General features: G+C 42.2%; 1 protein-coding gene across 1 annotated transcript in view; it reads right to left on the bottom strand.

Moving 5' to 3' along the window:
- plch2a (phospholipase C, eta 2a) overlaps nt 1-13,024 on the bottom strand; it is a 258,084-nt gene that overhangs the window by 39,723 nt on the left and 205,337 nt on the right. Inside the window, exons 6-8 of the mRNA XM_075476011.1 lie at nt 7,194-7,364; nt 614-707; nt 94-297 (exon numbers count right to left, since the gene is read on the bottom strand). Of these exons, the coding sequence (XP_075332126.1) occupies nt 94-297; nt 614-707; nt 7,194-7,364 (469 nt within the window). The remainder of the gene's footprint in view (nt 1-93; nt 298-613; nt 708-7,193; nt 7,365-13,024) is intronic.

Genomic DNA, 13,024 nt, shown 5'->3' with positions numbered 1-13,024 from the left:
GAGCCCACAGCGTATGGGTGAAGCCCGTTAACCCAAAAGCATCGCCCGTGTTAAACTGTGTCTGAGTGTGAGTGTGAGTGTGTCCGAGCTGACCTTCCACGCAGCGGCAGCCGGCCTGCAGCACCCAGGCGTACATGTCCACCCTGGACTGAGACATCAGCTGGTCTCCCATCAGGTAGGTGTTGTGCGACGAGGCGATGAAGTAGTTGCACAGCGGCTGGTTCATGTCCTGGATCACACTGTAGTGCTCCGGGTTGAAGATGTCCCCAGCTGGGCTGCGCGTGTAGTTTGTAAAACCTGAAACAAACCAAACGGGTTGGGTTTTTTTTCTAAATTGGAGCAAATGTTTGGGCCCCCTTTGCCCCTTTTTCTGAGATGTGGAAACAGCAGCACAGCAAAGTCAAGTCTGCTGCAGAGAAAAGGCCGAATTCACTTATTTTAGTCTCCAAAAACTCCCTTCTGGCAACTAAAAAAGAACACACATTGACCTTCAAGCACTGAATTTGTTCTTATTTTGAGCCCCTTTGGACCCAATATAATATAATATCAGCCAGAGAATAAGAAAAGTACATAAACGGGTTTGTAAAAGTAAGAAAACTTTAAATGGACTCACCATCAATTCCCAAAACCTCTTGCTTCTGGTTCTCAGAGCATGGCTCAAATTTGTTGACGATCTCCAGACAATGGTCCTTGGATACCTTGGTCATCTGTAAAGTCAGAAACACACAGCATGAGCTGAAGCTAAAAACAGAACGATGAAACACTCCTGACATGATGAAGTTAAGCGAGGTGCCCACATGTTACTGTTCTCTCCATCTGAGCTGCAGAATTCAGCCGTTCTGTCTGCTCACTGCACTTTAAAGCCCCCGTTTGATCAATCAGAAACCCATCTCTGATAATCAGTGAAAAGGGGGCGGGGTCACTTTCCTCTGACGGTTCAAACCGAAGCTTTAGCTTGTGTTTGTTTTCCTAAATGTTCCATCCTACATTAAAAACATCACAAGGGTTGTAAGAGAGGCTCCACTGACAACTACTCTTACTATAATCTGGATGACAGAGTGCTGTGCAGAGAGGAGATCCAGAGATATTCAGTGAAATCCATCGGTGGTGGACGAGAATCAAAAAGGTTAAAAAAAAATAGCTCAAAATGTTAAACTCAGTTCCCAGTTCCAAAAATGAACTAGTTCATAGTTTTTTTTTATTTTATAAATATGTTGCTGCCTTCAGAATTCATCTGCACATTGCACCCTTGTGTTATTTTACGTTAGCTTTATTTTATTTTTTTTTTCATTAGCTTTATTTTATGTTAGCTCTATTTTATTCTATTTTACTTTACCTTTATTTTAATTTAATATTTTATTTTACGTTAGCTTTATTTTACGTTAGCTTTATTTTAATTTATTTTACGTTAGCTTTATTTTATTTTATATTAGCTTTATTTTTTTTTTCATTAGCTTTATTTTATGTTAGCGCTATTTTATTCTATTTTACGTTACCTTTATTTTAATTTAAAGCTATAATGTGTAATATTTCACGGACAATGAATGTCTCCATGTCGCTCCGCCATTTTAAAACTACGGGATTTGTAGAAGGACATGTCATCAGCTTCGCATTTTCCGTTTCCAATGTGTAAACGGAAAATGCGAAGCTGATGACATGCCCTTCTACAAATCCCGTAGTTTTAAAATGGCGGAGCAACATGGAGACATTCATTGGAGTGTAACACTCTTATGTACATTCGAATGCTGAATATAAAGAATATAAGAGCACGGCACTTTTGTGATTGAGGTAATACTTGTGAATGATAAGACTCAAATTTGTTAATAAACGACGTGAAATATTACACATTATGGCTTTAATATTTTATTTTACATTAGCTTTATTTTACGTTACCTTTATTTTAATTTATTACTTTATTTTATTTTACTTTAGTACTTTCCCCTTTGTTCCCTAACTGTTGCACAGCAATTTCCCTCGAGATAAATAAAGCTTTTTGAATCTTGAATCAAGGCCGCATGACGTCACAGCATTTTCTCGCCGCCATATTTGTGTCCGCCCGCAGCACTCAGGTCAAAGGTTACAGGTTACAGCATTACCAGAACAAGTGGAGCAGGAGGAAAATCAGCGAGACCGAACATTGACACTATTTGAAAGATGCCAGGAATATCTTGTGCTGTCGGCTGTGATAGCAGGCGACAAAGAAACCCAGAAATGCAGTTTTATTCCATCCCAAAGGACGTGGACCGGCGGAATAAATGGTTGTGCATCAAAAAGATATAAATATCCGGGAACATGAGTTGGGGAAGGCCTTTTGCAAAGGTTAGCAAAAAAAAAAAAAAAGTAAATTTTTAACAAATATCGTTGTCTCCCCGTCTCGTTCAGTTGTGTTAAGGTGTTTACCGCCATAGCGAAACAGAGGAGAACCGTCCAATTGGACAAATAAGGCGGCGTTCTCGTCGACGTGACGTCACTGGTAGCCATGAACAGGCAGTAAATTCCACTTTAAATGGGATGTAATATTTTCCTGTGTATATGTTATGTTCAATATGCAATAAAAAAATTAATTAAAAAATTCAACTTTAAAGTTTTACTGTATCAATAAAGCAGAAATATGAAATCACATCGTTATCCTCATCATCCATCCACACCAACCGTATCCTGTTCAGGATGTACATTATAATGCATTATTTTAATGGATTTAATGGATAATGTACATCCAGGACAGGCTGCTGATCCCGATCCACACTCAAAAACCAAGTCAACCATCCCATAATGTGAGGGTTTTATCCCGACATACGTCTCATTCGGGTTGAAAAAGCAGATGCCAACACGACGTGCGGTTAATGATACAAGGCAGACAGCTCCGCTGGATCTTGGCATCAATTTAACCAAACTACTTCAGGAAGGAGGAAAACAGTCTTATCCTCAAAGCCAGAACTAAATGCTGGGAAAAATAGCCCGGGTGGAGCTGACATGTAGCCGTTCAAACACAGCCTCCTGCTTTAATGCGAAACTTCCACTCATTAAAACAGCCTGCCACAGTGCAAATTAGCTGAAGGCGCACTCCCCGGTTGTTTAAAGAAAATGAGGTGTGATGCCCATTAGCCTGTCTTTATTTTCTGTTTCATTATGGGGGGAAGATGCACTTCATCCAAAAAAATCCCCTCGGCAGCTTCAACTCGAGTGTTTTTGCGATTGTACTTTGGCCAATTTATCTGCAGGCCTCCAGTGTCTTAAATCCCCATTTCACTTCTCCCTTTTTTCGATTAAGCTGTTCAACTCCAGGATTCCAGCGGCTTAAACAAAAAGGCATTCATTCAACAAATAAAGCACTTAGAATAACTGTGCATGAGTTTCAGCGGAGGCCCATGATGGAACCAATGATTAGTGCCTTTGGCTCTTAATAGACCAAAGACTGTCTAATTCTGATATGGTACACTTCTCATGAGAGCAAGAGAAAGCTTTATTGGGAGGATGATATTTACATCGTACATAAAGTAATCTCAGAGAAGCACCTCTATTTATGGCTGTCTGTTTTTGCACTTTTATAGTCACCGTTACTTTCATTTTATTTTATTTTAGTATGACGAGGATAAGCCTGTTCTCATTTGCTGTCGTCTGTGCACTTTAATGTTTACTGTCATGTGTTACTTGTTGGTAAAGGTCTTGTCCCGTCTTCACCGTGGGATAGTTAGGAACGCAATTTCGATCTCTCTGTATGTCTTGTATACATGAAGAAATTGACAATAAACCTGACTTTGACTTTTGTTTAGTAGGTTAACTGCATAAGAAATTAAAGGAGAACACACCTTAACCTTTGTAATTTAATAGAAACGAAGAGTTGGAGGTGGTGGGGGAGCCAGAGTTTTTGATTTAAAGGCGAGGCCCTGACTAATGGGGCGCTCACACCAAAAGCGACTTGAGCGACCGCGGCGACAAGCTGCCATTCATTTCCGATGCACTGGTGACGATGAGCGACCGGCGGCGTGAGCAACTTAAGCGACGAAAGTTGAGAGAAGCTCAGCTTTATGCAAATGTGCAGATGCAACACGAAGAAGGCTGCAAAGAGGGAACCAATGTATAGATGGATCATTATATGTGCCTGCTGTGTGAAAGCCCCGCCCCCTTCGGTCGCTGCCTGCCAGGCGACACGATGAGAGCGACCGGAGGTTCTTTTGACTGTGACTGATATCTAAGAGTCACCACCAGGTGAGGTCTACAGGCACGGACAGGCCCGGATAATGACTCATCTACCTCAGCCTTTTACTTTCTCTAAGAGAGCGTGACCACCAGTGATTGGGGTTACATGACACTGAAAAAAAATAAATAAATAAAATAATCGGATAATTACCTAAATTACAATAAGACTTAAGTTATTAAGTGCATGTAGACACCTTAATCTGACTAAGAATCGGATCGGATTAAGATCTGAGAACTGGGTTGAAAGTCACTCTAAACCTGCTTGTAGACGCTGAAGCACGTGGTGGATCAGACTTTGCGTTCTGCGCATGCTCCAGATGTTTTCCCGGGGTCGTGACCCAGAAGTCAAAGGAGACGATATTCCTGTTGTTGTCGCCGTCAGAAAGAAACAAACAACGCGATGGAGAATGCTCCGTTGGGCATCGAGTTTGTGCAACAAGCAGCGGCGTAACAGGTGCAGCAGGCAGTGATACGAAGGGAGAGAAAATAGGGCCAAGCGATTGTGAGGTCTGACTTTTTTTACTCTGTTGAACGCATATTGTTTTAAGAAGCAAGATGCTTTATTTTTTAAACCCCAGCCAACTAGCCGGACTACCTTCATCAACACCAAAACGAGGCTGGAACTCTGCTCACAGGACGCAGCAGGGGGTAAGACGATGTTCATAAACGATGTTGCTAGTATGGGATGTCATACAGCTTCATGTCAAAAGAGGCAAACTATCCCTTTAAACCATAACGGGAGGCTGGAGAGGACATTCAGAGACGGTAAAGCTTGGATTTGGACTGTAACGCAGAGATTTGATGCCAGCTGTGATTGCTACAGCGGTCCGTTTTAATGGCGTCTAACCCATGTTAGCATTCTTGAACATGATGATATGTTTCAGGAATTTGCCACAAAATGTGCAGCTCACCATTCAGCTCAGGGAGCCGGAGCTGTACTCCACCGCTCTGCTTTCAGACAGCTTCTGGAACAGCTCCAGGCCAGCGAGTATTGATCACTAGCGGCTAACAAGGTCAGCAATAAAAAATAAAATAAAAAACGTTCAATGATTTGAAAATTAGGGGAAGAATGTGATGTTCTTTAGATATTCACCAACATACAGGTCTTTAATTGGCATTCATATAAACTGGAGTTCTGAACCGCTTTATCGATGAGGGCAAATATAACGAATTGTAATTACTGCAGCAGTTTAAAGTATTCTAGATTTGTCAGTATGGATCCAGCACCTCCCTGACCTCTCATGTGCAAACATCGAACGCCCGAGGCAGCGAGAGCAGCAGAGTACAGAACAGAGAATAATCAATGACAACAGATACAGTTGTAAAGGAGTCAATGGGCTGGAGGAGGCGGCAAAAGAAGGCCAAACTTTAAAATATACAGAGCAGATTCAACATGAGGGCAAAGCCAATCATTTACAATAAAAAGCAGATTTTTTTTAGCCAGGTTTCAGGAGGCTGTTTTCAAACAGAGCACCACTTAAAAAAAAAAAAAAAAAGCACCTCAAGTCAGAATAGGTTCAAAGAGTGCTGTAATGAGCAGATTCAGAGGGTTGCTGGATGTGGGCTCATTACGGGGCATCCTGGGTGGTTTCTGCTGAGAAACCGATTCATGCAGAAAAGCAGCGAGAGAGGAGGGGCCAAACACCAGCGGCAAAAGAACAGAAAAAGATCAGGAAAACCAGCTGTGAACCAGCTGGAAACCAACTGTAAACCAGCTGTGAACCAGCTGTAAACCAGCTGTAAACCAGCTGTAAACCAGCTTTAAACCAGCTGTGAACCAGCTGTAAACCAGCTGTAAACCAGCTGTAAACTAGCTGTAAACCAGCTGTCAACCAACTGTGAACCAGCTGTAAACCAACTGTAAACCAACTGTGAACCAGCTGTAAACCAACTGTGAACCAGCTGTAAACCAACTGTAAACCAACTGTGAACCAGCTGTAAACCAACTGTGAACCAGCTGTAAACCAACTGTAAACCAACTGTAAACCAGCTGTAAACCAACTGTAAACCAGCTGTGAACCAGCTGTAAACCAGCTGTAAACCAACTGTAAACCAGCTGTAAACCAACTGTGAACCAGCTGTAAACCAACTGTGAACCAGCTGTAAACCAACTGTGAACCAGCTTTAAACCAGCTGTAAACCAACTGTAAACCAGCTGTAAACCAACTGTAAACCAGCTGTGAACCAGCTGTAAACCAGCTGTAAACCAACTGTAAACCAGCTGTAAACCAGCTGTAAACCAGCTGTAAACCAGCTTTAAACCAGCTGTAAACCAACTGTAAACCAGCTGTAAACCAGCTGTAAACCAACTGTAAACCAGCTTTAAACCAGCTGTAAACCAACTGTAAACCAGCTGTAAACCAACTGTAAACCAACTGTAAACCAGCTGTAAACCAACTGTAAACCAGCTGTAAACCAACTGTAAACCAACTGTAAACCAACTGTAAACCAGCTTTAAACCAGCTGTAAACCAACTGTAAACCAGCTGTAAACCAGCTGTAAACCAGCTTTAAACCAGCTGTAAACCAACTGTAAACCAGCTGTAAACCAGCTGTAAACCAACTGTAAACCAGCTGTAAACCAGCTGTCAACCAACTGTGAACCAACTGTAAACCGACTGTAAACCGACTGTAAACCAGCTGTGAACCAGCTGTAAACCAACTGTAAACCAGCTTTAAACCAACTGTAAACCGACTGTAAACCAGCTGTAAACCAGCTGTGAACCAGCTGTAAACCAACTGAGTAGCTTGTTCACGTCCCACAACAGGCAGCATCATGAGGATGTCATGTTTGAAAGTACAGGCCAAACTTCCAGCTGAATGTGCGGGAAAGTTATGGAACTCTGCTGGAAAAATTCAACCAATTCGATGGCAATAGCACCAAAAACATACATCTGATCCAGGTGGATCAGGATCAAGCACATAAGAGCTGAAAAATGAATAATTCTCCCCATAATTATTTAGATATTTCATATTGTTATGGTCTCCGAGTACCTTCTGCTCGGTCTCCAGGAAACGGGCGAGGTCGTCCGTGTCGAGGTGGTCTTTGTGGTTGCTGTAGGTGAGCATGAGGAGGTACAGATCTCTGCGGGTCGACATCATCTTGTAGAAGGAGCAGAACTCCTCGAAATCCAGTGTCCCCTGGTTGTCATCTGTGTCGGCCTCCTACGGGTAGAAGAAACAAGTTTTAGTTTTCCAACATCGGCTTAATATGAAAGTTACAGACTTTGGACCTGAAAATATGCTGCTGGGATCCCGTCTCTGCAGTCGGGTTTCAGTTCAATAGTTTTACAACATCAAATCCTTTTAATACTTCAGTATTTATCATTCTAAACTAGGGCTGGGCAACGATTAAAATGTTTAATCTAATTAATCACATGATTTCCCTGATTAATCACGATTAATCGCATTTGTACGCAGAATCCAAAAATGAATCCAAAAGTAGTGTATAGCTTTTAGCATTTAGTTTTATTTTAAATGTGCTGCCATATGAATGAAAGTGCCATAACATTTGTTGTGCAAACACACTTTTAACATCAGCATCTTTCTGTAGTTTTTATGTAGAAGCCTCGCTCCACTGTCTGTTTCCTTGAATGACTTGCTGCTATCAGTTGTGTGTTTTGCCTTTAAGTGATATTTTAGACTGGAACTACTACGCTGAGAAGACAATTCAACTTGGCTGTAAATGCAGGAGTTTTTTTTTAAAATTTATTTTGAAATATGTGCTTTTATGTTGAAACAAGTAAAACAGGAAGTAGCGCCGGTTAGCTCCGTGAGCTTCACACCGAGACCGAGGAGCACCTGTAGCGGTGATGTTAGCTGCTAGTTTATCTTTTATTTTATTTTATTACTACATGCTTCGTGGTGTTTGCTGTAACTGTGTGAATGTGATGCAGAGGAGAAGTGGAAGTTAAAGAATCCTAGTTCTGACCCTGAAGATTGCCTCTGGGGAATGACTCTGCCGTTGGTTGAGAAGCTAAAGGCTAAAGTGGCCAGTATTACTTTGGTTATTTATTGGTACCGGCAGCAACAATGCTAACAATGCTATTTCTTTAATGATTCCAACAGCTAATGTTGTATTTTACTTCGTTTACTTGAACATTTAGTTCTACGGTGTTAAAGTGGCGTTAATAAACATCTGTGAAAAGAACCGGAGTCTCTCATCCAATAAGTGGGCCACATATTGGCAGTGTTTACAGATGACTTTGGTTCTGTCGACTCCGCCGTCTGGAAGAACTTTAAAATGAAAATGGCCGAGTAAAAGTTCCGTACTCTTCTCCATGTTTGGTGGATCCGCCGATTACTTTCTTTTCCGGTTCCACAGCAGACAGTAGCAGACTTTTACAAAATAAAAGCCTGTGAGCAACAGACTTTTACACAATAAAATAAATAATAAAACCTGCGTTAGTGCGCAATAAAATATTAATCGACGTTAAATGATTAACAATTTAACACGATAATAACGAGTTAACTCGCCCAGCCCTATTCTAAACCTAATATTTAACTATTTGCAAGTGACTTTCAGTTAAAAATGGCTTAGTAGACACACAATTGGCTGCTAAGTGAGAGGTTTAAGGTGGCAGCTAATAACTTTATTAGCACTTAAACAGGGCAAAGCGATGACTGTTACAACCTGAAAATGAGCTTCTCTCACAACACGCCACATCCATCATTTACACATATATCTTATAGGTTTGTTGCTTTTTATTCGAAGGTTTGAATGAAAGTACTTCAGACCACAGGCTGTATAGACGGGTGCATCAGACAGAAGTAGCGTGTCCACAGTAAAGCTCAACCACATATGTAAACTCTCAAATTGCCAGGAAAACAGACACGAGTGAGCCAAGGCATTCTTTGAGGATAATAACATCAAATAATCAGAAAAGCTGATTTAGAGGAACTGTAACGAGCTACAAGCTAGCTACAAGCTTCTAACTGTTTCAGGAACTCAGGATGGAACTGGAGCCGTGCATAAAACTGTATTACATCTCTTTGGTCTGAATTTGTATTGAACTGAAGGGTTGTTTCTGCGTATCTGGATCGAACTTCCATTTGAATTTGCTGCTCGTATGACGATAATTGGTTTGGCTTCGGAGTTGAAACGAGCTGGAGAGACGGACTGTCTGTCCATTTTGTACTGGAGTGAGATTAATGGGAGCATGGCAGCATGTCACATTGTGACCCGTGTAACCCGAGCCTCGGTTTACTGACAGGCTCCATATGCCACGCAGCACCAGAGGCAGCCCGGCTCTGCGGGGCCATGACGTCTGTGCCGGTTGGAGCTCGGCCCCCGAAACGCTGAGTGCAGTTCACACACTGAGCTCGGGATGTAAAGGATGACAGCTCTGAAACTGAACCGACTGAGACTCTGTAAATGTGGAAATACTTCATAAAAAAGGAAGATTGAAATGTTTTTTTAATCCTTCTTTTTCAGGCTTTTGGATGAAAAATAAATGTGTTTTTTTTTCTCTCTGTCAGTTGGCAGGAGGGATGCTGGGACCATCTGCTTCCACCACAGCACAATGCTAACCTTACAACTTGGCATGACATTTCATTGCCTGCATCAAAATGCTGCATCCATCTGCACAGAGGGGCGTTTGGCGCTTCAATTCATGCAAAACGCAGGGGTCACCCAGCAGGACCAGTGAATATGAACACTGGACACTAAGAGCCTTTTCACACACGAGACATAAAACATTAATGTCTCCATCAATGTGTTAAAGCACCTTTCTGCTCATGTTCCTCAAGCTGCATTCAGACATGAATGAGTTGCCATTCATGCCAGCTTGGACGGTCCACAGTTGGGTTTACTCATCCATCTTTTATGTTCTGGTCCAGGAGGGAAACCCAGGCAGCCACACTCTACAGCTCCATCTGTGGACAGAGATTTAAAAAGCTCTCCCCTTCTTTCTGGTGAAGAAGCAGAGCCTCAGATGTGGGCCTTGGGTATACCTTCTACGTCTTTAAAAAGGTAGAAGGGAGGCGGCTGGAAATGACACTTTTCTGGATGTTTTACACTCGTTGACGACTCAGGATCATACTTGTGAGGATCTTATTGTAATGTAGCAGCACTGATCAACATGTTTTACTCCACCTCCACACGTATAAAACTTGTGAGGTCTGACTTTTTCCTGGAGAACCATTTTGTGATGCAAATGTATTACTCTTTTGAATGCATATTGTTTTGAGAAGCAAAACGCTTTTTTTTTAAACCCTCACCTGCTCACAGGACGCAGCAGGGGGTAAGAAAATGTTCAAATGATATTGCTAATATGGGATGTCATACAGCTTCATGTCAAAAGAGGCGAACTATCCCTTTAATGGGACGCATTTCTGAAAGAGCCTTAAAAGACAAACTGTTGAGGCTGAGGCAGAATGAACATATTAGCTGCTGCAGCACGGAGAAAGATCTTTTCCTAAACTCCAGACACCAACACATTTGGCCTCCCAGTGCACCATGATCTCCTAACAGCTACGTGACTCAGAGGCATGACAAACACATCACATCAGACTCTGCTGCTGTCACATAGTTGCTGCTGAGCTGTGACTGTAACACCAAAGTGTCAGGAACAGATGCACAGAGAGAGCAGCGATACACTTTAATTTAGCTGCTACCCTTCATATCTACAGGAATCAATGCTGACCAGCACGAGGAAAACACACGAAAACAGGTTAATCTGAATAATTATGCATTCTTTCCAGAAGCAATCTCCTACTCTGGAAACATGCTGGACCCAGCTGAACAGCACACAGTCGAGTCTTTATCAGACGGAAGACATCAGTCGAGCCAATTTCAATTCCATCGTCTCCATCAAACACGTATGAACTTAGGTTGCACTTAGGTTAGCTCATTGGCTAATATGTAATAATTCACCGGTTAGCATCGCAGCTGCCTCCTGCTGCACAGCTTAGCCTCCCCACGTGCGGCTGAAGGTCTCGTCTGGGATTAATTCTTTAACAGAGGCTGCAGAAGGGTTGCTTTTTGCTCTCATTTCGAACCGTCATAAGTTTGGATCCAACACAACAGGACAGACCGCATCATGGAGTTAAAACACAAATCTGAGGCTGTATTACATGTGTTCAGCTGCAAACTCATTTTCATGGTTTACTTCACGATCCTGAGATGAAAAATGAGTATGAACATGAAATAAAACTGTACAACCCAAGTAAAAAATAAAAAAATAAAAATAAAAAGCTAAATACCACCTATGACAGACATTTTGAATTTGAAATCAATAAAATTACAATAAACTATTTGAATGTTCTGGACATAAAGATAAGGAGGAGTTCCATACTGGGTGGAAATAATTAGCAAAAGTGTTCCTGCACGGGTTCTGGAACATTTCACCTTTAAAATAAATAAATAAACAAATAAATAAATAAATAAGTAAGTAAATAAATAAATAAATAAAAGCTTATGCAAGATGGACAACTGCTGATTATTGGGCTGTACCTCAAATTCTCTGAAATGCCTCCAGCTGATCCAAAATGCCTTTGCAGGATAGATGATATTCCTCAAATTTCTCCTTTGAGAACATTAAAATTCTTCTCCTCACATATAAAGCTCTTAATGACCGAGCTCAGGCAGAGCCTTCAGTTATCAGGCCCCTCTCTGTGGAACCAGCTGCCAGTTTGGCTTCAGGAAGCAGACACCCTCTCTACCTTTAAGATCAGGCTTAAAACTTTCCTTTTTGATAAAGCTTATAGTTAGGGATGGCTCAGGTGACCCTGAAACATCCCATAGTTAAGCTGCTATAGGCTTAGACTGCTGGGGGAGCTCCCATGATGCACCTAAATGTGCACATTTACAGGTTTTTGAGCCACATGGAGATGAAGTCTTTTCAGTGACTGCTGCTTGTTTCAGCAACACACCTGTAAACAACATTCAAAGCATGACTTTAACCGTTTAGGTGCTGAACTGGTCGTCATGTTGAGCTGTGACCAAATGTAGACGAGAGAAAACTTCAATAAAAGAGGCTCCGAAATCTAACAACAAGCAAGTGATCGTCCTCAGGGAGCTGGCGCCAAAATCACAGCTACAATCCTGCAAACTGCTCCAAGAAAAAAGGGACACAACAGATCCTACCGCCATAAATGCACCCCAAAATAGTCTGTTCAGAGCACCATGCATTTTACAGCATTAAGATAAAACCAGGAACCAATACAAATCATATCAAGATGCAAATAAGCAACAACACACAGAAAAATGTGGTCAGATTAGCCACCTGGTAAAAAGAGGAGCAAAGGCAGTCCTTAAACTGGGAAAACTGGAAGTAGGTTAAGCCAAGAAGCTATCCGAGAGATTGGCTTCATTAATGTGCACACACACACACACACACACACACACACACACACAGCCAGATCAGTTCCCGTGTGTGTTTACCCTGCATTACACCAGAGGCCATCTGTTTTCCAGGAGCACCATATGGGTGACCAGGAACAGGCCGCTAACCTCACCGACACCCAGCCGGCAGGCTGCTCTGTAGGAAGAGGACTAAACCAACATGTTTAACATGTCAGCACGCTAATCCCTGAGCTGAGGAAGGGTTAGAGGCTGAGCCGCGTGTTGGCCGGCAGCTGCAGTCACACAGTCTTTGCAGCTCGTTCACAATGTGCCAAGAAGTACGCACCCAATGCAGACCCAATGCAGACCCAATGCAGACCCAATGCAGACCCAATGCAGACCCAATGCAGACCCAATGCAGACCCAATGCAGACCCAATGCAGACCCAATGCAGACCCAATGCACACCCAATGCAGACCCAATGCACACCCAATGCAGACCCAATGCACACCCAATGCAGACCCAATGCACACCCAATGCA

Source organism: Odontesthes bonariensis, chromosome 10, assembly GCF_027942865.1.
Source record: "Odontesthes bonariensis isolate fOdoBon6 chromosome 10, fOdoBon6.hap1, whole genome shotgun sequence".
Lineage (NCBI taxonomy): Eukaryota > Metazoa > Chordata > Actinopteri > Atheriniformes > Atherinopsidae > Odontesthes > Odontesthes bonariensis.
This window is presented reverse-complemented; position numbering and strand designations above follow the sequence as displayed.